The 26348-nt window shown below is 44.6% G+C and overlaps 1 protein-coding gene across 2 annotated transcripts; it reads right to left on the bottom strand.

The window, feature by feature from the left end:
* On the bottom strand, nt 1-26317 carry LOC134226275 (structural maintenance of chromosomes protein 6). Of its 2 annotated transcripts, XM_062706937.1 has the most exons (10): nt 26200-26317; nt 25933-26091; nt 25593-25866; nt 24597-25455; nt 24339-24535; nt 23653-24275; nt 982-1631; nt 725-926; nt 190-551; nt 1-128 (listed from the first exon to the last, which is right to left on the bottom strand). In XM_062706937.1, exons 2-10 carry the CDS (start codon nt 26062-26064, stop codon nt 104-106), a joined length of 3324 nt encoding a protein of 1107 aa, XP_062562921.1. In that variant the 5' UTR covers nt 26065-26091; nt 26200-26317; the 3' UTR covers nt 1-103. The 2 variants fall into 2 exon arrangements, with proteins under 2 accessions (XP_062562921.1, XP_062562920.1); XM_062706936.1 differs by lacking the exon at nt 26200-26317 and having other exon boundaries at nt 25933-26193.
* Between the last annotated feature and the right edge of the window lie 31 nt (nt 26318-26348).

The raw sequence follows: 26348 nt of genomic DNA on the forward strand, positions 1-26348 counted from the left end.
TTTAAATTCAGGTTTTCATTTTAATAACGAATTCAATAGTACAGTGCAACAAAGGTTAAAAATAGCAAACGATAATTCAAAGTTTCTTAAAGTAAATCAGCTCTCAGCACCTCTCCGGATCAGCCATTCTAGAAAAAAAAAACAACTTAGAAATATATTCTATGACGCAATAAATGTCCACCACCCTACCGATGAATCGTTAGCTCGTCACTCGCTTGAATGTTGCTCATGTCCTGAGGTGTCAGAAAACAGAACTGCCGGTCGGCTCGCTTCTTGGTTTCGTTCAGCAGCAGCATTGTCATCATGTGCCGGTTGACCTGATCGGTGAACACATCGTACTCGTCCAGGAAGTAAAACGGTGTATCAACGCACGACCACAGGGCAATCAGGAATGCCACCGTCGAATAGGACCGTTCGCCACCCGAGAGCGATTTGGTGTTGGACACCGCATTGGTGATGTTCTTATCCCGCGGAACAACCGAGAGCGAAAGGATGCCGTTTCTAGTGTCCATTGTAATTTCCCCAACAAAACCTCGCAACTGCATCACCATCTGTAAGCAATATGTTTGGGATCAGAACTGTGGTGATTGAAATTGAAAAAAAAAACAACGGGAAATAAGTTATAGTTTATAGACGATAAGTTATCAGTTTAGAGTTTTAACCATCAATGAGTTATCACCAGCATAGTTAGATGACTGTATTATGTGAAAGGATAAATACTCACGTTAAATTTGTGTTTCACCCTCAGGGACATGTGCGATTTGAGCTTGTGCAGGTAAGCATAGCGCGTTGAGCGTGCGTTCGTAAGGGATTTAACCATTTTCTTTAACGAATCCGTATACCGCAACGAGGTATCCCGTTTCAGACACTCATTCTCAAGAATTGCTTTTATGTCACCAATATCATCATTTGCAGAATTGATGGTCCTGAAAAACAAGAAATGTTTACAAACCACAGCAATTAATCAAAGGGCAATAGTACTTGATGCGTGTTTCTTTAGTGATGATGTATTTCTTCAGCTGTTCCTGAGTTTCGGCCACCTCAATTCGATTCCCAAGAATCTGTGCAGCTTCTGTCGCCTCCTCCAGACCCTTCTTCCGCTCGTTGCGTTCAGCCGTCAGAGTGTTCACTTCGTCGCGCAATCGTTCCAGTTGTTGTTGCTTAGTTTTGGCATTCGCCTGCATGTCGTGCCGTTTTTGCATTTCCGCATCAATTTTGTCCTGGATTTCCTGTATTTCACTTTCAATTTTTGACATGTGATCCTTTTTCTCCTGGATGTTGCGTTCTTGTGCGGCTATTTCGTTGTTGGATGTCTCCAATTTGGACATTTCGACTTTTAACTGTTCGTTCAACTCCAGCTGGGAAGCTTTCAGCTCGTCCAGCTCGCTTTGGAGCGTCATATCTTCCGATTCGGCCGGGTATTCAATCGATTTGAGTTCATTGATTTTCAGCTCTAGAGAATTCAACTCTTGTTGCTGCTTGGCCATTTGCCTTTGTTTGTCCTGTAAGGCTCGTTCTTTCTCGCCTAACTTACGTGTCTCTTCCTCAATCTGCTGCTTGATGTCATGCAGCTCCTGGTCCAACTGTTGCATCCGTCGTTCGGTTTGCTTTTTCAACTCTGTCATGTTGACCTAGAAATAAAACAAAACTTAGCTTACACCCCCGAAAATAAATATAACGCAATTGCTGGTTTTCATACAAAATGACTATGTTTGTGGGCCACTATCTCGATTAATAGCGATTCGATTAAGGACATAGTTTGCCTCCCAGCATAAAAAAAACCTTGATTTTTAATTAATGATAGTTGATGATGTTTACTATTAAGTCACGTTTTATTTAGAAGTAATTATAATCCCACTCCACCACTTGTATGGAACCCCATATAAAAGTAATGGCTTTATTTTCAACTAAAACATGCCTTTTCGGTAAACATGCTTAAAAATAACAATCATATAATTAAAAATTGAGAAAAACGAGAACAGCTTCCCTGGGGAGCTTACCAGACTGATCGAAGCAACGGTGGAAGGTGTGCAAAACTGTGTGAAGATTTCGGGCGAACACTCCAGTTCGTTAGAATCGCGCCGGGAACTAAGCCACTAAGGACTTTCGTGCCTGTTGTTCAACATTGCGCTAGAAGGTGTCATGCGGAGAGCCAGGTGTAACAGCCGAGGTACGATTTTCAACAGATCCAGTCAATTTATTTGTTTCGCGGATGACATGGACATTGTCGGCCAAACATTTGCAAAGGTGGCAGAACCACGGGACTGACACTTGTATACCTCCACCACAGTTCATTTCGTAGCCAACATAGAAAATTCCGCACTGACAGCCATAAGAAGAATCATGGGAAAGAAAGAGATAGGTGCGTTCCACACTGACAGTTCTATAAACGACAAGCAGAAGAAACGAGACTGCATCTACACTACGAAAACACAACCAAAACATCAGACCCCTGGGCAGAACTCTACACCCGCCTGAAACGTGGAGCAACAAAAGTTGGTCTGGTGGTGAATGCATCGAAGACAAAGCCCGCCTGGGAAGCAGTGTTACGATAGACGGGGATGCGTTCGAGGTGGTCGAGGAATTCGTCTACCTCGGATCCTTGCTAACGGCTGATAACAATGTTAGTCGTGAAATACGAGGCGCATCATCTGTGGAAGTCGGGCCTACTACGGGCTCCAGAAGAAGGTGCGGCCTAAAAAGATTCGTCACCGCACCAAATGTGTTATATACAAGACGCTGATAAGACCGGTAGTCTTCTACGGACATTTTTTTTTCTTGAGCAAGGGTAATCGGAAATCTGCAAACAGACACTTGAGGAGGTAACTCAGGTAGTGTGGAGATGGGTATGTCATGTAACTCTTACCCGACCCACTAAAACCAAAACCCTTTCGCCAGTCCGTACCCCGGCCCGCAATTAAGCAATACATCAGGGGGGGACTATTGAGAACGCTCACGCCTATGCTAACGCACTTGACGTCAATACACACAACATCGACTCCAAGGGTGGCTACCTCACCACCCGTCGATCGTAAGCTATGATAGTAACCTAACGGTCCGTATCATAATCTCACGTTGGAGACGAGCACCCGACAACAACCACCACGCGCGCGCGAACCGCAATGACCTCTATATCTACATACTGAGGTCCCGCAGCCCACCCGCGACATGTTGGTTGTCGGGGTGAGCAAAGTGTTCACTGCATCACAGGTGCCCTTACTGCACTCGTTGGTTTTGTTCAAGACGCCACCACCGCTGCAGTTTCGACATAATCTGTAGAGATGCTGTGTTCACCGCATTCCATATAGCTTCTTCCCGGCACATCCTCTCGACGAGGTTGTCCGGGGTTGTATCCATACCACTAATAAGCAGCATGGTATTGCGTTCTACCTCGAATCGCGGGCATGCGAACATCACATGCTCTGCCGATTCTACCTCACCTACACATTCAGGGCACTCCGCAGAATCTGCGAAGCCAAACCTGTGTAGGAATTTCTTAAAGCAGCCATGTTCAGACAACACCTGTGTTAGGTGGAAGTTGACTTGACCATGCTTCCTATCAACCCAGTTGGACACATCTGAATCAGTCTGTGGGTCCAACGACCTTTGACTGCGGTGTCCCATGCTCTTTGTCATTTGAGCAGAGAAGCTGCTCTCTTGACACGTCGCACTTGCACCGAGTCCCTTTCGTTGTAGCACTCCACATCCTCCTCTAGGAGTATGTCAATCGGCATCATCCCAGCTATATCGCACACCGCATCATATGATATGGTGCGCTCGCGACACGTAGGCACATCAGTCGGTGTACTCTGATTAATTTCTTTACATTGTACTCGGCCTTTAGTGCTACGGCCCATGCCGGCACGCCATAACGGATGACAGACAATGCTACGCCAGCTATCAGCCTACGCACTTGACTATGCACTGCCGATCTGTTGGGCATCATCCGTGATAAAGATTTTATCGCCAATGAAGCCCGCTGACATGCATAATCGACGTGGCTCGTAAAATTGAGCTTATCGTCGATCATCACGCCCAAATTCTTGAGAGACCTCACGGAGTTAACTGTGCAGGTCCCTACTCTTATCCTCGCTTGCTGCACCCCATGGCGGTTATGCACTACCACGACTTCTGTCTTGTGATGTGCAAGGGACAACCGCCTGGAGTTGAGCCATTCCTCCCCTCTGCCAATCGCGTATGAAGTTTCAGTTCGACTTCGTCGAGAATGTCACCTGCTACTTCTAGCATTACGTCAACCGCGAAGCCTTCTATCTTTACTCCGGCCGGGAGACTTAAGCGCAATACTCCGTCGTACATAATATTCCACAGAACCGGTCCGAGGATCGATCCCTGTGGAACACCCGCGGACACTACGATCGACTTTTTGACCAGCATCAGTGTCGTATAACAACACCCTATTCTGAAAATAGCCTTTCAGTATCCTGCACAGGTAATCCGGAACTCTCAATCGGTGCAGGGAGTCAGCAATTGCTGCCCAGCTAGCATTGTTAAACGCGTTTTTTACATCAAGTGTAATCAACGCGCAGTACCTAATACCTCTTCTGTTTAAACCTCTCGCTATCTTGGCCGTATCCGTTACCGCTCGATTTGCTTCGATGGTAGAACGGCCCTTACGGAAGCCATACTGGTTGCTAGATAAGCCACCAGCACACTCTGTATAGGCCGACAATCTATTCAGAATGACCCTCTCTAGCAGCTTTCCAGCTGTGTCGAGTAGGCAAATTGGTCTGTATGCCGAAGGATCCCCCGGCTGTTTGCCAGGCTGCGGTAATAGCACCAATTTCTGCCGTTTCCATCGATCTGGGAAGTTTCCTTCGTCCATGCATCTCTGGAGGCAGCTCCTGAACATATCTGGATTGGCAAGAATGGCGTGTTTAAGGGCCAGGTTTGGAATACCATCCGCCTGGCGCCTTATTGAGCTTAAGTTTTCTTGCGGCTACGATGAGCTCCTCGTTAGTGGCTAGCGGTACCCCGTCCACCGACTCGTACGGTGTAGCGGACCAGTTCGAGGATTCATGCCTCGGAAACAACCTGTCGACTATTTTGGCCAACATCCCCGGAGATTTCTCAGGTGGCGTGGTATTTGTTTTAGCCATCACCATCCTGTATGCATCTCCCCATGGATTGTCGTTTGCCATCCTGCACAGCCGCTCGAAGCAGGCTCTCTTACTACATTTGATCTCGTAGTTCAGAGCTCTGCTCGCTGTCTGGAACACCCTGCGTCTCTCGACCTTATCAGCATCTGTTCTGGCACGTCGCAGCCTTCTCTTTGCTCGAAGACAGGTTCTACGAAGGTCTGCAATTGTGTCAGTCCACCAGTACGCAGGTTGCCGATTTCCGGGGGGTTTGGTCCTCCTAGGCATCGTCACATCGCATGCACGGGTTAGTACATCGATTAACTCGTCGCCACTTAATCCCGTTGTTCGCGTCTCCCATCGTAGTGATTCCTCCATGAGTTCTGGGTTGAACTGCGAGGTGCGCCATCCTTGATCGGCTTTGCCGATCCGCCTTGTGGTTGTTACGGCGGTATACCGGATCATAAAACGAATTTCCTGATGATCGCTGGAGGTATGCCCCTCATGAACCTCCCATTCTGGCTCCACCGTCCATCCCGCGCTGCAGAAGGTCACATCGATGCATGAATCACCGCTCGGTCCCCTGAACGTTGGCACTTGGCCTTCATTCAGCAGGACTACGTTTAGTACCGCTAGCGACTCTAGCAGGATATGACCTCTGGCGTTTGTGGACCGGGATCCCCAGTCCACTGCCCACGCATTGAAGTCGCCTGCTACAACTAACGGTTTTAAGCCAGTTAGTCTTGCTGCAAGAATATCTACTACCCTAGTAAACTGCACTATACTCCACCTGGGAGGACAGTAGCAGCTACAAAAGTAAACACCGTTTACCTTTGCTATAACGAAACCCTCATCGTCAGGTGATGATATTATCTCCTGGATGGGATATCGCCCGCAAGTCCAGATGGCCACCATCTGGGACTTATCCGCAATCCAACTACCGTTACCGGCAGGGATGCGGTAAGGATCGGACAGCAAGGCTACATCAGCTTTACACTCAGTAACCGACTGTTGTAGCAGCAATTGAACCGCCTCGCAGTGGTTCAGGTTAAGCTGTGTTACCTGCGTGTCTGGGTCCTTCTAGAGGCGGGACAAGCCTGGACACCGGTGAGGTGTCTGTTGTCTGTACCCGGGGGACAGATCAGACACCTTGGTGCAGCCTGACAGGTGCGAGCTTGGTGGCCTTCAGCTCCACACCTACGGCATAGCTTACTGCGATCAGGTCCTTTACAGTCATAAGACTTATGACCGTTGCCAAGACACCTGAAACAGGTCTGAAGTGGTTGGCTTATACTTAGCGGACATACCGACCAACCCACTTTCAGTTTAGCCTTATCCATTACCTTTTGGCCTCAGCCTGAGGTACTTGGAATGAGGCAACCTGCATCTTCATGAAGCTTTGCGTAACCGAACCGTAGATTCCTGGATCTCGACATTGCACTGATCTCTCAGTGCGTCGACCAGGTCTCTAGCCTCGGTTACTTCATCCAGGCCCTTGCACTGGATGATCGAAACTGGACATTGGGCTCTCATTTGAACCCCCTCTCCCAGAACCTCCTCTGTCAACTTTTTGTACTCAGAACTCTTCTGAGCAGCATCCCGCTTCAAGACGAGAATCATCTCGCCTCTCCGCGTCCTTCGGATGCAGTTGACATCCTCTCCTAGGCCAGCGAGTTTGTCATTAACTCTTATGGCCTTCAAGACTTCGGCGTAGCTCTTGTCGTCAGTACTGACGATAATCGCCTCACCTCTATCTTTACGCTTACCACTGACATTGGAAGGCTCACCCGTCGTCTTCTGGGCTCTACCCTTCTTAACAGTGGCGCGTATCGCTCCGCCTGCCGCTTTCTCTGCGGTCTGCTGTCGTTGTCGTCTCGCCTTCTTGGGGTTCACGACTTCCCTCCAGGGTAGGTCTTCCTCCCGGCTAGCTTCAGCGGTCCTCACTGGTGGAGGCACTGGGTTCAACGGCTTGGGATGGCCATCCTTCTGCTCGACCTTCTTCCTTTTCGCTGACTTCGGGGCTGCAGGAATTCTCGACAGCTGCTTTCAGGTTCGCCTCCTGCGTAACCTTACTCAGCTTCGGGGTCGCTCCGTTACAGCCATCCTTTTGCGGAGTTCCTCGACCTGGCTCTCCGCCAGTCGTTTACCCTCGGACAAGAGACGAATTTTCAATTCCGCCTCCTCTTTATCCTTATCCGCCTGCTTCCGCTCCTTGACGAGTTTGCGGAGCTCTTTCTCCACACTCTTACTGGCCTCTAGTAGGGACCTCCACTCCGTTTTGGCCTCAACTACTAGGGCACAGAGTGCCTGTACAGCAAGTTTCAAGTCCTTGCTGTAGTTAACCCGGTTGTCTAGGAAGGACATAATCACGTCGGATACCTCCGTGACTACTTCCATCGTGTGACCACCGCGTTCTTCGTGGTTCGCCATCACAGATTTGATGACGCGGGTCAGGGTAGGGCCGTCCATCTTTACTTCAACCGGCACCTCCTCAGACCCTCCACGGGCTTCACCATCGCCTTCCCGGCGATATTTGGGGAGACCTTTCCAGGCCGCTACGTCTGGTGAAAGGGTTCTCCTTACCACCATTCGCCTCACCTCCTTCCTTCGTTGATTTTATTTTGATGGCATTACTCATGTCTATTGGGTCCTCCTTGCGGCTGCTGTCGAATCCTGCTGGTGTAGTCGCCTTCACGGTCCCATGGTTATCTATACATACCTTGCGGCATGCAGGAGGCCATGCGAGGGTTGACACTTTCGTGTTCAGAGCCAGATCAGCGCTAGTCAGGGAAAAGCATCTGAGCCTACTCCCACTCAGCTGCCAGCTGAGCGACAGAATTGTACCGCGTGCTGCAAGGCCAGCCACGGTTTTAGGGGACGGAAGACAGCCTGGCCATTAGCCCATTCGCCGTTTCAGGTCGGTGTCACCCGGCCTTACTAAGAGAATAGAATAACCAGACTACCAGCCCTCGCGTTCACAATATCTCAATATCCAAAACAAGACCAATAACATGCAACCAGTATACCATAATCAGGATCTTACTGGAATCAATCCTGATGTGCCAATGACACTCCCTGGGCTTGTGCTTTTGAAGCACACAGTCGCTTTGATAGAGTCTGCTTACGGGCACTTGTGGTTTTTTGGGAGGGATTTTAGCAGAGCCCACTGCTAAATCCCACCACGCCCTAGGCAGTTCTCCCTGACTCGCAAACAGCTGGGGAGGGGTCGTCAAGCCCTTGGACATGGTCCATGCTGTCCCTGCTGTCCCTGCTGCCCCCTCTACGTACATGAAATATGGATAATGCTCGAGGAGGACTTGCAAGCACTCGGAGTATTCGAGAGACGGGTGCTTAGGACCATCTTTGGCGGTGTGCAAGAAGACATTGAGTGGCGGCGAAGAATGCAAAGCGCAAGAACATTCCTTTTCTCCGTTCTTCGCTGACCTAACCCAACAGCATGGGCGTAGCCAGGATTTCGAGAAGGGGGGGGCCAACTTTTTTGGTCATGGTCATTTCATGCGGGCATGGGCGTAGCCAGGATTTCGAGTAGGGGGGGGGCCAACTTTTTTGGTAATAGTTTTATAAAAACACATAAATATTAACACATGAAACCAAATCGAAACAATAATGGATTTAAAAATGCGTGATTTATTGCTCATCAGATATTTTTAAATAAAGTGAGAAAAATATTAACGAACTTAGTATTCAGAAAGAATATAAAATCGGCTATAACAATTATTATAAAAATCCTGCATTCTTCCATAAGTTTAAGAAAACTAGAACCATACATCTGAATTTCAAAACAAATCCTCTCTGAAATAATATTTATTATAAAATAGGCAGAAAAATCAATATGCAAGCTTTCTCTAGGAATTCCTTCGACAATTGCTTCTGGCATTCTATCCGAAATTCTATCAGGGATTCTTAAGGAATGCCTCCAGCCACTTCTTCGGCAGTGTCTTCAGGAATTCCACCATAAATTTTGCCGGGAATTGATCCGAAAATTCCTCCTGGAATTCTTCCAGGAGCTCCACCGGCATTTCGACCAAGAATTTCTCTAGGATTTCCTTCGAGAATAATTCCGGTAGTTCTATCGGCAGTTCCTCTGAAAATTTATTTAGGCTTCTTCAGGAATTTATCCGAGAATTTATCCTCCGAGAATTTCTCTGCGAGCTCCTCAGGGAATTCTCCGGGAGGTCCTCTGATGATGATGATGGTCCAGCTACAAACACCAACAAAGGTTTCAGCTAGACGAGATTTGTCTATAAGATGAATTCTCTTGTTTCCGAGAATGCTGCTGGTAGTTTCCCCGGGGTTCCTTTGGAAATTCTCACGGGAGTTTCTTCAGAAATTTTTCCAGAAAATTCCTTCGAGAGTTCCTCCGGGAATTCCACCAGCAATTCATCCAGAAGTTTCTCCGGAAATTCCTCCGGGAGTTCCACCAGAAGCTATTCCAGGAAATTATTCAGGCTTTTTTTAGGAAATCATTTAGGCTTTCTTCAGAAATTAAGCTGGAAATTCCTCCCGAAGTTCTTCCGATAGTTTCTCTGGGAGCTCATCCGGGAGGTCCTCTAGGAATTCTACTAGGAGTCCCTCCTTAGATACCTCCGGGAGTTCTTACGGGAGATCTTACGGGAGCTCCTCCGGCAGTTCCTTCGGGAATTCCTCCGGGAGATCCACCAGCAGTTTCTACGAGAATCCCTCCGGGAGTTTCACCGGCAGTTTCTCCGGGTGTTTCTCTGAAAAGGAACTCCCGGAGGAACTCCCAGAGTAATTTCCGGAGGAACTCCCGGGGGATTTTCTATAGGAATTTCTGGAGAAATTATCAGAGGAATTTTCGGAGGAACTGCCGGTGGAACTTCTGGAGGAATTTATTGAAGAACTACAGGAAGAATTGCCGGAGGAAATCCTGGAGGAACTCTCGTAAGAATTCTAGGATGAACTCCCAAAGGAACTTCCGTAAGAATTTCATGAGGAACTCCTGGAAGAATTCCTCACAGAACCTCCCGGAGGAATTCCCGTAAGAACTCCCAGAGAAATTCTCCGAGGAACTTCTGGAGTAATTTGTAGATAAATGGCTAAAGAAATGCTAAATGAATTCCTGGAAGAAATCCTGATTGAATTCCCGAAGGAACTACTGGTGGAACTTCAGAGGAACATCCGGTGGAATACCCTAGAGGAAGAGAAAAAATATTTCTGAAGGAACTTCCGAAATCCCATTTCCCGTGAAATTCCTGTCGAATATCGTCCAGGAATTCCCTGTAAAGTTCCTGGAGGTATTACCGGAGAATTTCTTGGAAAAACTCCTGGAAGAACTCCCACAAACACTTCCGGAGGAATTCCCACATGGAAGTCCTGAGATAATTCTTGGAGAAGTTCCTAAAGGAATTTCCGAAAAAAATATCTGAAGGAATTCCCAGAAAAATACCAGTAGAAATTAATGCAGAAATTCCCAGATGAAATCCTGAAAGTATTCCCAGATGAATTGCTGAAGAAAATCCGAAGAAATTTCTAGAAGAACTCTTGGCAGATATCCGAGTAAATTCCGAGTGAAGTCCGGAAGGAATTCTAGTACACTTCCGCGAAAATCTCCCGGAGAAATTCCTGAAGGAATTCCTGGAGAAGTACCTGAAGAAACTCCTGAAAAAATACCTGTAAGAATTTCTGGGGAAATACTTGGACGAATTCCAGGAGAAATTCATGAAGATATTTCTAGAGGATTTCTTGAAGGATATTCTGAAGTAATTGCGAAAAGAATTCCAGATTGGAATGCTAGATGATTTCGCTATTAAATGTTTGGAGGAAAATTTCCTGGAAGTAATCCCGGAGGAATTAAAGGAAGAGTTCCGAGAGGAATGCCCGGAGAAGTTCCTAGAAGAATTTCCGAAGGAATTTCTTATAGATTTACAAGTGAAATTATGGAGCTAAATCGGATTTCCGTCATAAATTTTGAAGAAACTTCGGGTAGAATTTTGGAAAGAAATTCCGTATGTATTCTTGACGGAACTCTCGAATGTATCGAAACTCTCGAATGTATGCCTGGAAATGCCGGATTCTTTTGCTGAAGAAAGAATCTAGCCGAAGAAATATCTAGAAGTAAATCTTGAAGAGAAGAAAAGAAATCTTCAAGGAATTTCCTCGTGAATTTCCTAAAAAAAATTTGTGGGTGGTTTCTAGATAAGGAAGAATTACAATTACATGAGAAGGATTTTCGAACGATTTTCAGAGGAATTTGTAGATAACTTTCCGGAGGAATTCTGAAGTTCCCAGAGGAGCTTCTAGAAGGATTTCAAGGAGAATTTTTGAGCCCGAAATGTTTCGAGTTGTTTTGAACTTTCATATATTATGGATCCTGGATGCCCTAATAAGTTTTGGGAATCTTTTGAATTTCAACCACCTATTTCTGTAAATGATTGGATCGTAAAGTGCACATGTTTGAGGGAATGCATTAAGTACCCGTTCAATCTTTCCACAATTTAGGGGGGGGCGACGGCCCCCCCCTGCCCCCCCTTGGCTACGCCCTTGCCCAACAGCGCATAGATTGAACTAGCAATGCATGCTTATTAGTATTGGTTAGTATTCTTCTGATTGGACAAATAGGAAAATAGGTTCTTCCTATCTTCTAGTGCAGCAACGTACCATCATTGGGACAAATTAGTCTGTAGCAACAATAAACAGTACTAGATTAAGCCGATAGGTTAGCTGTAAGCAAAGGAAATTAATAAAATAGAGATGATCGACAACCATCGTGAAAACTAGAGTCAACTGTCAGTGTGTCTTATTTGTGGTGTGAATTCCAAAAAGGAACCTAGTATCCTATAAAGCTAAATAAATGAAAAATTTAATATTGAGGTCATTTTAGGCTTGATGGTAAAATATGTCATTCCATTCCGTGCCGATAGTTCGAACGAGCCAGACGTGTGTGCTGTGTCTCATCGCGGATTGTGTTCGGTAGTGCGAGTGCTATTGTGTGGTGCGTATCCTACCTACGGATCCAAGGCGATCACTGTCGGCGAGGGAAGTAGCTGCTTCTGGCGACGCCAGTGAAGCAGGCTATTGTTACTGCTGCTACCTACAGCAGCAGCCGCAGATAAGTGGCAAAGATTGTTGTATTGTTCTCCCACAGAGTGGGTCTGATTAGAATAGTTTGAATTAGTTTTTTTCTAATTAGTTAATAGTTATTAGTTCTTAGCTTGTAATAACTATACTTCCAACACCTTGCGAGGTGATAATGGAGGCGGAGACTGCAGAGGGCAGTGGGCCTCCCAAAGATGGTGGTCGCACACGATTCTACCATGCATCTTCTCCTGGGCCTTGGGTTGTTTACTTTCGGCAGAAAGTGAAAAGCCTAGATTTTCTCGGCATTAAGCGAGATTTGACGCGTCGTTTTCCGAAAACTGATTTCCATCAGGTAAATCGGAACAAATTACGCATAACCGCACCTACATACAAGGATGCAAACGAAATCGCTAAAGACAAGGCCTACAATGTTGAATATTTGGTTTATGTCCCCTCGCGGGAGGTCGAAATCGAAGGTGTGATCAACGCAGCGAGCCTGACTTGCAAGGATGTACTTGCGGGAAAAGGCCGCTTAAAGAATGCAATGGAGTCTACTGTGGATATTCTGGATTGCAAGGAGTTGCATTCAGCTGCCATGATAGATGGTAAAAGTAGGGATCCTATATTAAGAGATGTGCGAATACTTTTCCAGACGATTTAGCAACGCTGTTACTTTCGTAAACAAACACTGCCAGCACTTGCCGTAGTGAAAAATGTTTAGGCTTGCACATGACTTTACATTCGACGACACTTTTTGATTATTTTGTCTATCCTCTAGCAGTGCATTTTCGCTAAAATTAAAGAGCAATACGAATGAAGACGATATAAGGCATCAACTAGACTACTTTTACTTACGAAAGCAAAACAAATTGTTTATTCGATAAAACTTTTCATAAAATCTATTTCACCAAAATCGCAATACCTTTCGATCTGCAACAATAACGATGTTCATTTGGCTCATATTTTGACAGTTCTCAATGCACGATTGGCTCAAGATGGCCGCTTTCGCATATCTCTGAATGTAGGATCCCTAGGTAAAAGAGTGTATTCTAAGTCAGGTTCGCTTCGGGTGACGTTCGCCGGTTCGATTCTCCCAAAATATGTAGATATTGAAAATATGTTATTTCCGGTGCGTCTTTTTGTGCCGAGGGTGTTCAATTGTACCAACTGCAAACAGTTGGGGCAAACTACCGAGTTTTGCGACAACAAGCCCCGTTGTGGCAAATGTTTTGAAAAGCATAGGGAGGAGTCCTGTCAACAACAAGCTACAAAGTGCGCTTATTATGGCATGGATCCTCCCCATGGTTTGCAAGAATGCCCGGTGTACAAAAAGCGCACCCAAAAAGTGAAGCGCACACATCCGCCACAACCACCGCCACGGCTGCTATTTCAGCTGCCGTTCGAGTAAGTGATTACTACGATTCCATTGCCACTGATGAATTGGACTCTGACGTAGCTGATATGGATGATTCTTCGGAGGTACACGTGCCCGAAAAAGGAAGCAACCGTCTTCCCTGGATCGCGCCGTAAGAGAACAAAAGTCATCCATAAAAGCTTGCCGAAATCTGAAGGTAATGGGGATTATTTAAAATCCCGAAGCAATCTGTCTTCACTGCTCCTTTGGATCCTAGTTGCAGCAAGACATTCCCGCCATTGTTTAAAACCGATGTTTCCAAGAAACATCCGGTTAGGAGATTCAATGAAAGAAAAAATGCAATTCGCACTTCCAGAAAAATATTCCGTCCAAGCGAGGATTGATCTCCTTTAAGGACCTCGTGGACCGTTTTTGAATTTGTTCAATATTCTGAATTCATTGAGGCCAATCATTGACCTCTTTATACCAACAGTAGAAAGTTATCTGAAGCAATTGACTGTTTCATGGCCCCTTCTTGCAGAAATTGTATCTTTCGATGGATAATACGGCCATACATGATACAATCACTGTGCTGCAGTGGAACTGTCATAGTCTTAAAAATAAATTAGACGTGTTCAAGTTTTTGATTCGCAATTCCGATTGCGATATATTTGCACTCTGTGAAACATGGCTTTCTTCTGAAGATGAAATCAACTTCCACGATTTTAATATTATTCGCCAAGATCGGGATGATCATTATGGTGGCGTTCTTTTGGGGATCAAAAAGTGCTACTCCTTCTACAGAATTCCCATTCCGACTGTTAATGGCCTAGAGATCGTCGCTTGCCAAATAAATGTAAAGAATAAAGATCTTTGCATAGCTTCAGTATACATTCCTCCAAATGCCTCTATTAATCGTCGACATTTTTGGAGCGCAGTCTCCCTCCTATCATCTCCAGTATTGATATTGGGTGATATGAACGCACATGGTATTGGATGGGGCGGAACGTATGACGATTATAGAGCGCCTATTTTCTATGATTTGTGTGACGATTTCAATTTGAATATTTTGAACACTGGTGAAGTAACTCGAATAGGACCAAATGGTCAACAAAGCCGTATTGATCTGTCTTTATGTTCAAATTCACTATCATTAGATTGCACGTGGAAGGTAATTCAAGATCCCCATGGTAGTGACCATATGCCGATAGTCACCACAATTAAGAGTGGCTATCAACAATCTGAGCCAGTTAATGTTCCTTTCGATCTCACGAAGAACATTGACGGGTAAAATGTTGCATCGGTGGTAAAAATTGGTATTGACTCAACTGATACTCTTCCACCTTTGGATGAATATCGATTCCTTACTGAGTTGATTAAAAAAAGCGCACTAGAAGCTCAGAAACGACGCGTTCCAAGTACATCTGTCATCAGAAGACCAGCTACTCCTGGATGAGATGATGAATGTACCAAGTTGTATTCTGAGAAATCTGATGCCTTCAAGGCCTTCCGTAAACACGGATGGTCAGAGCTTTTTGAAGAGTATTTGAGGCTCGAAAGAAAACTTAAAAATCTTCTCAAGGCAAAAAAACGTAGCTACTGGCGACGTTTTGTCGAGGGACTATCACGAGAAACCTCAATGACAACACTTTGGAAAACGGCTCGCAACATGCGGAACCGCATTTCCACTAATGAGAGTGAAGAATACTCCAATCGATGGATATTCAACTTCGCAAAAAAGGTCTGCCCAGATTCCGTACCAGCAGAACCGCTATTTCGAGAATCAGTCACTGATCCCGGTTCTTTGGATGGCCCATTCTCAATGCTGGAACTTTCTATGTCTCTTCTTTCATCGAATAACTCTGCTCCGGGATGCGATAACATCAAATTCAATCTTCTAAAAAACCTCCCAGATATCGCAAAAAGACGATTACTTGACCTGTACAACTGTTTCATGGAGTACAACATTGTGCCACCTGAATGGCGACAGGTCAAAGTAATAGCTATTCAAAAGCCTGGGAAACCAGCGTCTAATCACAATTCATACCGACCGATTGCCATGCTATCATGCATGAGAAAATTATTGGAGAAAATGATCCTTTCAAGAGTCGACCATTGGGTCGAAGAAAATGCATTGCTTTCAAATACTCAGTTTGGATTTAGAAAAGGGAAAGGAACAAACGATTGTCTAGCGTTGCTTTCTTCAGATATACAACTGGCCTTTGCGCACAAGGAGCAATTGGCTTCAGTATTCTTGGACATTAAGGGCGCTTTTGATTCAGTCCATAGAAGTACTGTCAGGCAATCTGCACAGTAGTGGATTACCCGTTATTTTGAATAATTTCTTGTACAATTTGTTGTCAGAAAAACAAATGAACTTCACACTCGGCACTCTGACAACTTCCAGAACTAGTTACATGGGCCTTCCCCAAGGCTGCAAAATGGTGGATTGACATCAAAGGAGCGCCCAACAGAGGTCTAGTCCCCACAAGTTCCTATCTCACGCTTCCACAGGTCGTCCGATCACAAAAGACCGCCAGATAAGGGTTGTTTACTTAGCTGGTAGTGCAGCCTGGGCACTGTTGTCCTTCTGACATCAGCTAGAGTGAGAAGGTACGCCTCGAGCGTCTGTTCACCAGGAGGTGCGGCTCAAACAGCGTCTGCCTGGTACCCAGCGGCCGATTAACGAAATGCTGTATCGCGTCAGCTATATCTAGGGTGGCAGCCCCACCAGCGCGATGTAGGTAACGCGACCCCGGTAAGGTAGCTTACTGAAGCCTCTCAAATACATACCACGAAAAATGGAGATATAAGAAAAAGAGAAGCTTGTTTTTGGCAACCGACCCGGCAACAAAATAAGGACTCGGTATTTGGAACCTGAATGAACCTGGACGAGTGAACCTTCTGGCTCGTGAAGTGCAGAAGGTTGGAGCGAACGTGGCCGCTATTCAAGAAGTCCGATGGCCTAGATCTGGAGAACGTGAATTCCGAGCCGTGGACCCCACGGCGTTCAAATATAACATCAACATCTATCACAGCGGCGGCGGAAAAGCAGAACATGGAGTTGGTTTCGTTGTGATGGGCAAGAAGATGAAGCGAGTGATGCGGTGGAAACCCATTAGCGAACGAATCTGTGTGTTGAGGATACGGGGCAAATACTTCAATTACAGCCTAATAAACGTTTACGCTCCGACAAACGATAAATCCGATGACGTGAAGGACACGTTTTATGAATGTCTTGATAAAGCCTATGGAGAGTGCCCAAAGCATGACGTGAAAATTACCTCGTTGTCAGTAAAATTCGATCACGGTTGTCAACTGTATCGAACGAAAGATCACAACGAACGGTGCGTTACAATATCCAGCGATTGTCGGCGGAAGAAGTATCGGCTGAGTACCGCCAGAAGCTCGACGAACGGATAAGTACAATCAACGTTAGCGACAACATCAACGATCTATGGGAGTCGATCCATGGAGCGATGAGCACAACAGCACGAGAAGTGGTAGGCACTGCACAGAGGCGACCCATGACGGGTTGGTTCGATGTGAAGTGTCAGAGAGTGACAGACGAGAAGAACGTTGCCAGAAGCCGGATGTTGGTGTCGGGTACCCAATCGAATAGAGATCGGTACAAGGAAGCAAGAGCAGCCGAAAAACGAACCCACCGCAGGAAGAAGAAAGAATATGAATGAAGAACAAGTGATTAGCGAGACGCAGGAAAAAATGGAGCAGAACGATATGTGGAGGTTCTATGAGTCTGTCAATGGCATGTGGAGAAAGACAGCGCCATCTCCCGTCATGTGCAACGACCATCAAGGGAATTTGCTGACAGATAAAACCGAAGTGGCTGCCAGGTGGAAGCAACACTTCGAGACTTTGTTGAATACCGTGACCTGCCCTAATTCCGCGCATCGCCTAATACCGTGGTTTTCATAAAAAAATCAGATCCTGGCTATCATGGACATCACATTATTTGGTGAAATGTTTGAAGGTAATATGTTTGAACATTTCATCAAATAATACGATGTCCATGATAGCCAGGTTCTAATTTTTGAGGAAAACCACGGTATTAGGCGATGCGCGGAATTAGGGCAGGTCACGGTAGTGGAAGTGATGGTGCATCGGTGAGCAGAATAAATATTAGCGACGATGGACAAGCTGTGGAGTCGCCTACACTGGATGAGGTTAAAAAAGCTGTTAAAGAGCTGAAAAACAATAAGGCTGCGGGGAAGGACCAGCTCCCGGCTGAACTTCCTAAACATTGCAGTGAGCAGCTTTATGAAGTTCTGCACCATATTATGACGAAAATATGGGAAGACTGCTAGCTGGTTGGGCGGCCTCATTTAAGAAGGTCCTCTCTTTAAGAAAGGGCACAGACTGGACTGCGCCAATTATCGAGGAATAGCCCTCCTTAATTTGGCATACAAAATTATGTCCCGTACCGTATTCTGTTCAACAGATTGAGACCGCTTGAAGAGTCCTTCGTCGGCGAATACCAATTATGGCAAATTATGCTTGAACATGGTTTTCCGGCGAAATTGATACGGCTGATTCGTATAACGTTGGACGGATCGAAATCAAGTGTAAGGGTTGCGGATGAAATATCGACGTCATTTGTTATCTTAGATCAGCGGTTCTCAACCTTTTTTTTTTGAGAGGTACCCCTTCAAACTTTTGCATTGATTGAGGTACCCCTTCATGATATTAAGCTTCCAAGCCTCTTGAATGAATAGTTCCGAGCCCTATAAAGGGAGGCTTCCGACCCTCTTGAAAGGAGCTTCTGAATCTCTTGAAAGTAGGCCTCCGCAGCTCTTGATAAGAGGCTTCTGAGCCTTTTGTAGAGGCTTTCGAGCTTCTAGAATGGCGGCTTTAGACCCTCTTGAAAGGAGGCTTTCGAGCCACTTAGAAGAAGGCTTCCTTTGCATCTTGAAAGGACGCTTCTGAGCCTGTTGAAAATATGCTTCCAAGCTTCTTGAAAATAAGCTTTCGAGCATCTGAAAGAAAACTTCCGAGCCTCTTAAATAGAGCTTCATAGCCTCTTGAAAGAAGGCATCCGAGCCTCTTGAAAGGAGGCTTCCGAGCCTCTTGAAAGGAGGCTTCCGAGCCTCTTGAAAGGAGGCTTCCGAGCCTCTTGAAAGGAGGCTTTTGAAAGGAGGCTTCCGAGCCTCTTGAAAGGAGGCTTTTGAAAGGAGGCTTCCGAGCCTCTTGAAAGGAGGCTTCCGAGCCTCTTGAAAGGAGGCTTCCGAGCCTCTTGAAAGGATCGATCCGAGCTTTTTGAAAAAAGGCTTCTGACTCTCTTAAAATGAGGCTTCTGGGCCTCTTGGATGGAGACATAGGCCTCGTGAAAGGAGGCTTCCGAACCTTCCCTAGCACCACGGGTGTTTCACATGGATTACGACAACTCATATGTGGCCAGATTTAGTCACTACAAAGTTGCTGCAACCATTTTTTCCTGACATGTGCTGCTCGAGTTTTGCAAGAAGGCTTCTGAACATTTTGAAAGGAGGCATTCGAGCTACTCTGAAGAAGGCTTCCGAAGCAAGGATGTTAACGATCATTCAGTAATTTGCGTTCGATCAATTAGTAGTTTGTCAATAACACATTCCAGAAGCTGAACTTCAAATTATGTTGTATGGTGGACTTCTAGTGCGAAGGTTTTTCTACAACTCTGTCTTATGGTTCGTTGTTTGAATTCCATTAGTAAAGGAGTTATAGCTATAGTTTCAGTAACTTAGACTAAATGATAACAACATTCCAATCATTTAGTTTAAGTTACTGTAACTAGTGCTCTAACTCCTTTATTAGTTGAATTCTAATAACGAACCATTAGGCAAAGTTGTAGAAAAACCTTCGCACTAGAAGTCCACCATACAACATATTTTTAAATTCAGCTTCTTGAATGTGTTATTGACAAACTACTAAATGATCGAACGCAAATTACTGAATGATCGTTAACATCCTTGCCGAGAAGTGTAGAAGGATGTTTCTAATCCTCTTGCAACGAAGCAACCGAGCTTTTCTGAAAAAAAACCATCATGCCTCTGAAACGGAGGCTTCCTAACCTTTAGATTCCAGATTTTAGCATGTTTCTAACATATTATTCAACATTTTGTATAGATCAGGTAGATTGCATTGAAGATCTTTTAAATTTGATCATTCGATGTTTTGTCCGTTTAATCTTTTGTTCCGCAGCCCTTCATACGCTGTTGGCTTTGATCTACTGATCGCCATGCATATTATGTACAAGACAAAGTCTTGAAATAAAAAAACACAATTATCAAAACTTTATCAATAAGCTCCGATTGAAATTGTAATACATCCGCCATTATGCATTGTTGTCCGAGGTACCCCCTAAGGCCAGCAAAGGTACCCCCAGGGGTACATGTACCCCAGGTTGATAACCGCTGTCTTAGATGGATTAAAGCAGGGTGATGCACTCTCGAATCTACTGTTCAATATGGCGCTCGAGGGAGCGATTAGGAGTGCTGGTGTGTAAAGAAGCGGTACCATTATCACAAGATTGCATATGCTCCTGGGATTTGCGGACGATATCGATATTATCGGGATTGATCGCCGTGCCGTGGAAGAGGCTTTTGTGCCTTTTAAAAGGGAGACAGCGGAGATTGGACTCACGATTACTAGCAAAACGTAGTACATGGTCGGATTCATTAGTGGTGGTGGTAGCGAAATGGTGCTGGAAGGTGAAAAATTTGAAGTGGTAGAAGAATTTGTGTATCTTAGAACATTAGTGACGTGCAATAATGATGTCACCCGCGAAAAGGCGTATTGCAGCTGTAAATAGGGCTTATTATTCGGAGGAATTTTTCAAAAAATCCACGAAAAAAAATTCTGGAGAAATTTGACGAGCGCACTCCTGAGTCCTAGTAAAACTTTTGGAGGAACTTCCGGAGAAATTCAGTTCCTTCAGGAATTCCTGTAGGAACTTCCGAAAGAATTTCTGGAGACGCAATTCCTGGAGGAATTTTTGAAAGAATTTCTAGATGAACTTCCGGAGAAACTTCTGGAGAAGCTTTCTGAAAAAATCCTGAAGGAACTTCCGGAGGAATTCCTTGAAGAACTCCGAGGAACCTGCAGAGGAATTCCTAGAGGAACTTGCGAAGAAATTCCTGGATAAATTCCGGAAAATTTCTAATGCAAGAAATTTATTCACGCTGTCACCAATCGTCAAACAATCTCAAACAACGAGCTCCATCGTCGTTGTCACCAGAGGCCGATAGCTACAGAAATTCGGGATCGGCAGTGGAGCTGGGTCGGCCACACTTTACGGCGGAAACAAAATCTGTAAACAAGCATTAGACTGGAACCCAGCGGAACATCGCAGCAGAGGCAGACCCAGAGGCTCATGGCGTCGAAGCCTCAATAAAGAAATAAAAGAAGTCGACCGAAATCTAACCTGGCTAGGTTAAAGCGATAGCCGGACAACGCTCAGAAAGGAGATCTTTCAAGTCGGCCCTTTGCACCACCGGAGGTGTACAGGATCCATAAGTAAGTAAGTAAGTGTCACCAATCATCAGCTCCCGCCGATAAAATTTAAATCGGCGCACAAGTCTAGATTGAATATCAATTGAAATCCTGTATGGAATTTTTGAACAAACTTCTTAGCATTAATAAAGCTTAAAAACAAACTTCTAAGGTAGGGAGAGTCCTTGGGAGAAGCTGCTTTCCAGGATGACGTCCAGTAAGACGTCTTAGAGGAATCTTAGAAGGAACTCCTGGTTGAATCTCTAGTGGAATCCAGAGATGAATTTTTGAATAAACTCCTGGGACGATAACTATTATATCAAACAAATAAGTAACCGAAAAAAAAACATAAAATAAAAATAACTTTTCAAGCAAATAAAATTATTCTTATTTTAGTAACGCTGCTAATTTTTCTCTCAATAAAAAAACGAACAGTAGGTAATGTCTGTGACATAACCGCTAAGTGGACGTAGGACTTGACTTAACCATGCCCTTAAGATACATAATATGTCCAAATTTCTCACATCAACTATTTTGGATAAATAATCGGCGTTGCATACCATTTCTTGGCAAAATCTTCTCATCAAACCGACACAGAAGTCAAATCTACCTCGAACAAGAATCATCAAAAACAATTCAGGAAGTATCTGTCCGGTCACGGAATATTAGCCTCGACAATGGCAACCTTCCCACTGAAGGACTGCCTGAAATAAGCCACAAGTTGGCCCAGCAGGGGATGTAGGGCCTCCTAATCCGTGCGATAGCGACTGAAGGAGAACATTATTTTTAACTCTTAGAGCCTTGAAAAAGGCTGTTTGCTTCGTCCAAAAAGTAAGAAAACGATCTTTTCAAATAACCGCGAATTTCTAGTGGTGGTATAAAAAAGACTGAATGCTCTGCGAGCGAATGCACTTTTCTTTTATACCTTATTTTGAATCTTCTCTGCTTCCCAATTGGTGGGCCAATCAGCCAGTGTCTTGTATCCCGCTTCTTTGTCAGCCAAAGCGTCATCATCATCAACGCGTTCAAGAAGGGCTTCTTCTTTTTTACGCTTGTTGCTCGCTGCTGGCGTCTATTTCCTAACGGGACTTTTCGCTTGATACAGGCTAATAAGCCGGGCAAGCGAGCTTAGAATTGCAGTTCAGGTGAGAAGTACGTGTTCTTTTCTGAGACAACATTGTTAGTAGTAGATGGAAGGAAACACCCGGACATGGGATTTCGGGTGATAAGATTTAGAATTGGTAACATAGAACGATCATTCAGTCACGTTCGCTTTGTGTGCGGTCAGTATCAAACAATGTTGATCAATGCCAAAAAAACCAACATTTGATGAAAAATCGATTGATAGTTTATTTTAATGTTTGAGCTGTTATCGGTGTTTTTTAAACTCAAATATCCAAATATTATGTGAGAGATTTGGACATCTTATGTTTTTTTTTAGGCATGGTCAAGCGAAGTCCTTCGTCCACTTCGCGGTTAAATCAGAAAAATTATCCACTGTTAGTTTTGACGCTATTTATGAAAATCACGCATAAAATTGTATCACTAGAATATTGGATTTGGCACCCAAGTACAATTTCTATCCCGAATGGTATTGAAAGCTTTGATATTGATCTCTATTATTGGCTCTCTGAAGAACCGATTGTTTTTTGGACATACATGCTGCATCATGTGGCTTTTTTCAGCCTGTCTCGGCTCATCATCGATGCCGGCCGGTCTCGGCTCGACTCTGCTGCTGCTGCCGGTATTTGCTCAGCATTGCTGCTTTGTCGGGTCTGTAGGGTGGACTGCTGCTGTACTGGCTAGGTTCCGGCTGATGATGGTGGCTTCGATGGTGTCGAGCCGAAAAAGCGGTCGGTGCAGACTTCATTCCCTGCTAAAAGGTGTGATGATGCGATGATGCGGTTGCTTCGCTTGTTCCGGTCAGAATGAAAGGAAAAAATCGCGTTGCGCTTTTTTATGGCTTCTCGGCAGACCCAGCTGCTGCTCATTCGCTGGTGTCTGCACCAATCAGAACGTGGTAATGGAATGATGCAAGAATTATGCGGTACCCATATTTATAGGTTCCTTGATCTCAATGTTTTTCATTGAAAACAGTTTCATGCCTATTGAAACAAGTTTCGGGTCTTATCAAGCATGGACATGAAAGGCATACTTGAAATCTGTCGATTGAGGGGCTTACGGCAGAAATTCGTCCACTGAGACGAGCACTATTAACGTTTAAAATCTTTCAACTCAGCGTAACGCGGTCGATTTGAATATTTTGAAATGACACTCGGTATAGTAAAGAGAGACGTAAGTCCTACGTCAAAAAAGTGAGCGACAACTGCATAGATTGGAACTAAAGTTACTGTAAAAACGGTAAAAACTGAATACGTTATCAGCTGTTTCAGATGTTGCTTGAATTGTTCAAAATAATAGTATAATTTGTGTTACGAAAGCCTGTCAAACATTTATGACACTCTGCTTTTTTAAAGTATTTCTACTAAATTCATTGTCACAATACGTAGCATATAAAGAAACTCACGCATGTGCCATGATCAAAACATATTCAAATTTTAACTAAAATCGTAAAGAAAATTGAACGAAAAAAGATTTACTATTAAGGTAAAATGTACGTAGAATCGAGGGTACGTACTATCGAGGTATGCCTGTACTTACTTGCAAGTAACGAGCCGGTCTTCGTTGCAACCCATAGCTTCTGTAGTTTGGCATCGGATAAAACTCGGAAAAAGGCTCCATGACGACCACTTTCTGCAAGTTTCTCGGCACATTTTCCGCCTGGCTAGTAAGTTCGATTGCCGTGTCCTGATCTTCGACGGCGAGAATAGTTTCGATTTTGATCTGATCGATCAGGCAGTTCATCACCACCGGATCGCTAACGTTTATCAAGTTCATCAACAGGTTTGCATTTTGCACGTTTTCAACACGTCCGCTACGGACGTCGTAAACTTGATTGTGAAAGCGGCTGGTGATGATCGAGCAAGATCGCATCTCTGGGAATTCTCGCTGAATCAGCTGATTCAGTGTGTTTCGATCGGCATCACTATTCACATAGAACGCCATGAGCGTTCCCTGGGAAATAACGGTTTCGACCATGGCAGTCCACTTTTTGTCCTTCACTTTGATGTACTGCCCCAAAGGGCCACGGGGAAGATCCGAAAAGCGTTTTTGTTGGTGCAACTGCTTGATTTTGGCTACGAAGGCGGGCATATTTTGACCAAATACTGAAAGGTTGTCCCGCGATGAGTTATCAAACTGTTGAAGCTGAAGTTCAGTACGTGCTAAAATAACAAAAAAATATAAATTATTCTAGTCTGATTAAGAATGATTAAGATGAAACTAACATCGCTCATGTTGCTTATCTACCCGTTTGCTATTGATCTCATCCTTTCTTTCTCGGATTTGTCCCAGCGTGTTGTGCAAAATGTTCACATCCCTTTTAGCGTTCTCCACCATGGCCTGCAAATCATGCTTCTTCCCATTCAACTCCGCCAGCATAACATCGTTGCGTCGTTTTTCCTCGGCAACACGATTAAATCCTCTGAGAAAAAAAAATGCCTTTGAGAGTCTATAAATCATTTACAGAACAACGACCAACTCACGATTCACTTCTTTGCTTCAGTTCTGCTTCGAGGCTCTTTATATCTTCTGCTTGACGAATCATTCGATCCTTTACTTTCTTCATGTTTCGGCTCTTATCTGAGAGCATTTCCTGCAACTGCTGACCCACCTTACGGGCCCCCATATACTTTTCCTTAACCTCTGCAAACCCTGTTCTTTTGGCGTCAATGTCGTTCTTATAGCGCTGTACCGTTCGATCGATTTCTCCCTCTAGCAAATCCCTATTCTGAATAGCATTCATATGCTCCTTCATCGTGTTCATCTTAGCTAGCAGCTCGGTATCTACGCGAGAACATTCAGCGCTTCTGTCCATCACAATCCTCCAACCCATCTTCAGACGAGCTTCCTTTACTGCATCCTTCATCTTTTCTACTGATTGCAAATTGCTATACTTTTGCTGCAAATTCTCGATCTCACGTCCTATGAACTGCAAACTCTTTTCACTACATTCTAAGTTGTGCTTGGCACTGTCCAGTTGTGGAGTGCATCCGTTCAACTTGGACGTTATGGAGTCTATCTGCGTAGCTTTAAGGAAGAGATTGTACTGCTTCTTCTCATCCGAGTCTTTCAGGAACGATCGCGCCAGATCTTGATTCAATACACAAACGGGATTATCGACCTGAATATTAAGGAACATAATCATCTTCAGCAGATCACTGCGGCTCTGCGATACCACACTACCAGTCGCGCTCTTCAACTTGTAACTTGTGGCGCCAGTTGCGCTGATTGTGCGCATAATAATAATTTTGTCCCCATATAATTCCCGCTCAAAAGAGTCGAAGCTGTCATTGCTGAGGTGGATCTCAATGGAAGCTTGCGTCTCTCCATGCTTAATCAGTTCTGCAAAATCCCAAGAAATATTAAAACATTTTCAAACCTCTTGGTCTTGGCGTTCAGCAGCCAATAATACGTTATAACCAGACCAGACCAAAAATCTGGTCCCATATAGACAGGAAGGTACTGAAATGGGTACTTACGTTTCACGCTACTGCTCCGGTTAGTGGAATTTGCGCTGCAACCAAGTCCAATCGCAAGAGCAGCCAAAACAGCACTTTTCCCGCTGCCGTTATTTCCTACCAACAAGTTAGCTCGCTTGTTGAACATGACCACCAAATTCCGATGGCACATGAAATTTTTCAGCTGCATCTTCAAAATTTTTCCGCTGCGGGTAAACTTTTGGATATCATTTATTATGCCCCGCTCAACGGTATTTGGCTCTGATATTGTACTGGGCGCCCCTTTACAAGATTCCTATAGAGATAGTTGCATAAATGAGGCAACATAAGGAGAAAATTTAATATTCTGATAAGCGCATACCTCATCGCTTTCCCCGCCACTTTGAACAGCAGTGCTCGTATGATCGCTGCTAGAACTGAGTTTCCGAATACGGCTACGTTTGCGAGATGCGGTCGAGGCATCCGGAGATCCTGCACGCTTTTTGGAGCTCATTTTGTTCACGATCAGTATATACCAAATCTAAATCGCACAAACGAAATTTAGAATTATGATTAAACTTATAACACCATAATAAACAGTAACTATAAGTAAAGTAACGAAGTAACTTCGCAAAAAGAAATAACGTACGCCAACAAAAGTTGAACCATCAAAACTCAGGTTTAAACATGTTCTGTTTTTTTGCTGTTTGTTTTCCTGATGGCGCGAAATAGCATTGGGCGTCTACTAATAAATAATACATATCTACTGTGATACACGCAAAAAAATATTGCAGTCGA

The sequence above is a fragment of the Armigeres subalbatus genome, chromosome 3 (assembly GCF_024139115.2).
Source record: "Armigeres subalbatus isolate Guangzhou_Male chromosome 3, GZ_Asu_2, whole genome shotgun sequence".
NCBI classification, from domain to species: domain Eukaryota; kingdom Metazoa; phylum Arthropoda; class Insecta; order Diptera; family Culicidae; genus Armigeres; species Armigeres subalbatus.

What these genes read in the sequence shown, in the direction of transcription:
- LOC134226275 (XM_062706937.1), bottom strand. Translation starts at nt 26,064, where the DNA reads ATGAGCTCCAAAAAGCGTGCAGGATCTCCGGATGCCTCGACCGCATCT. An exon ending in CTGAAGCAAAGAAGTGAATC is followed by an intron (nt 24,536 to 24,596) that starts GTGAGTTGGTCG and finishes TTTTTTTCTCAG; the next exon opens with AGGATTTAATCGTGTTGCCG. An exon ending in AGATAAGCAACATGAGCGAT is followed by an intron (nt 24,276 to 24,338) that starts GTTAGTTTCATC and finishes TTGTTATTTTAG; the next exon opens with CACGTACTGAACTTCAGCTT.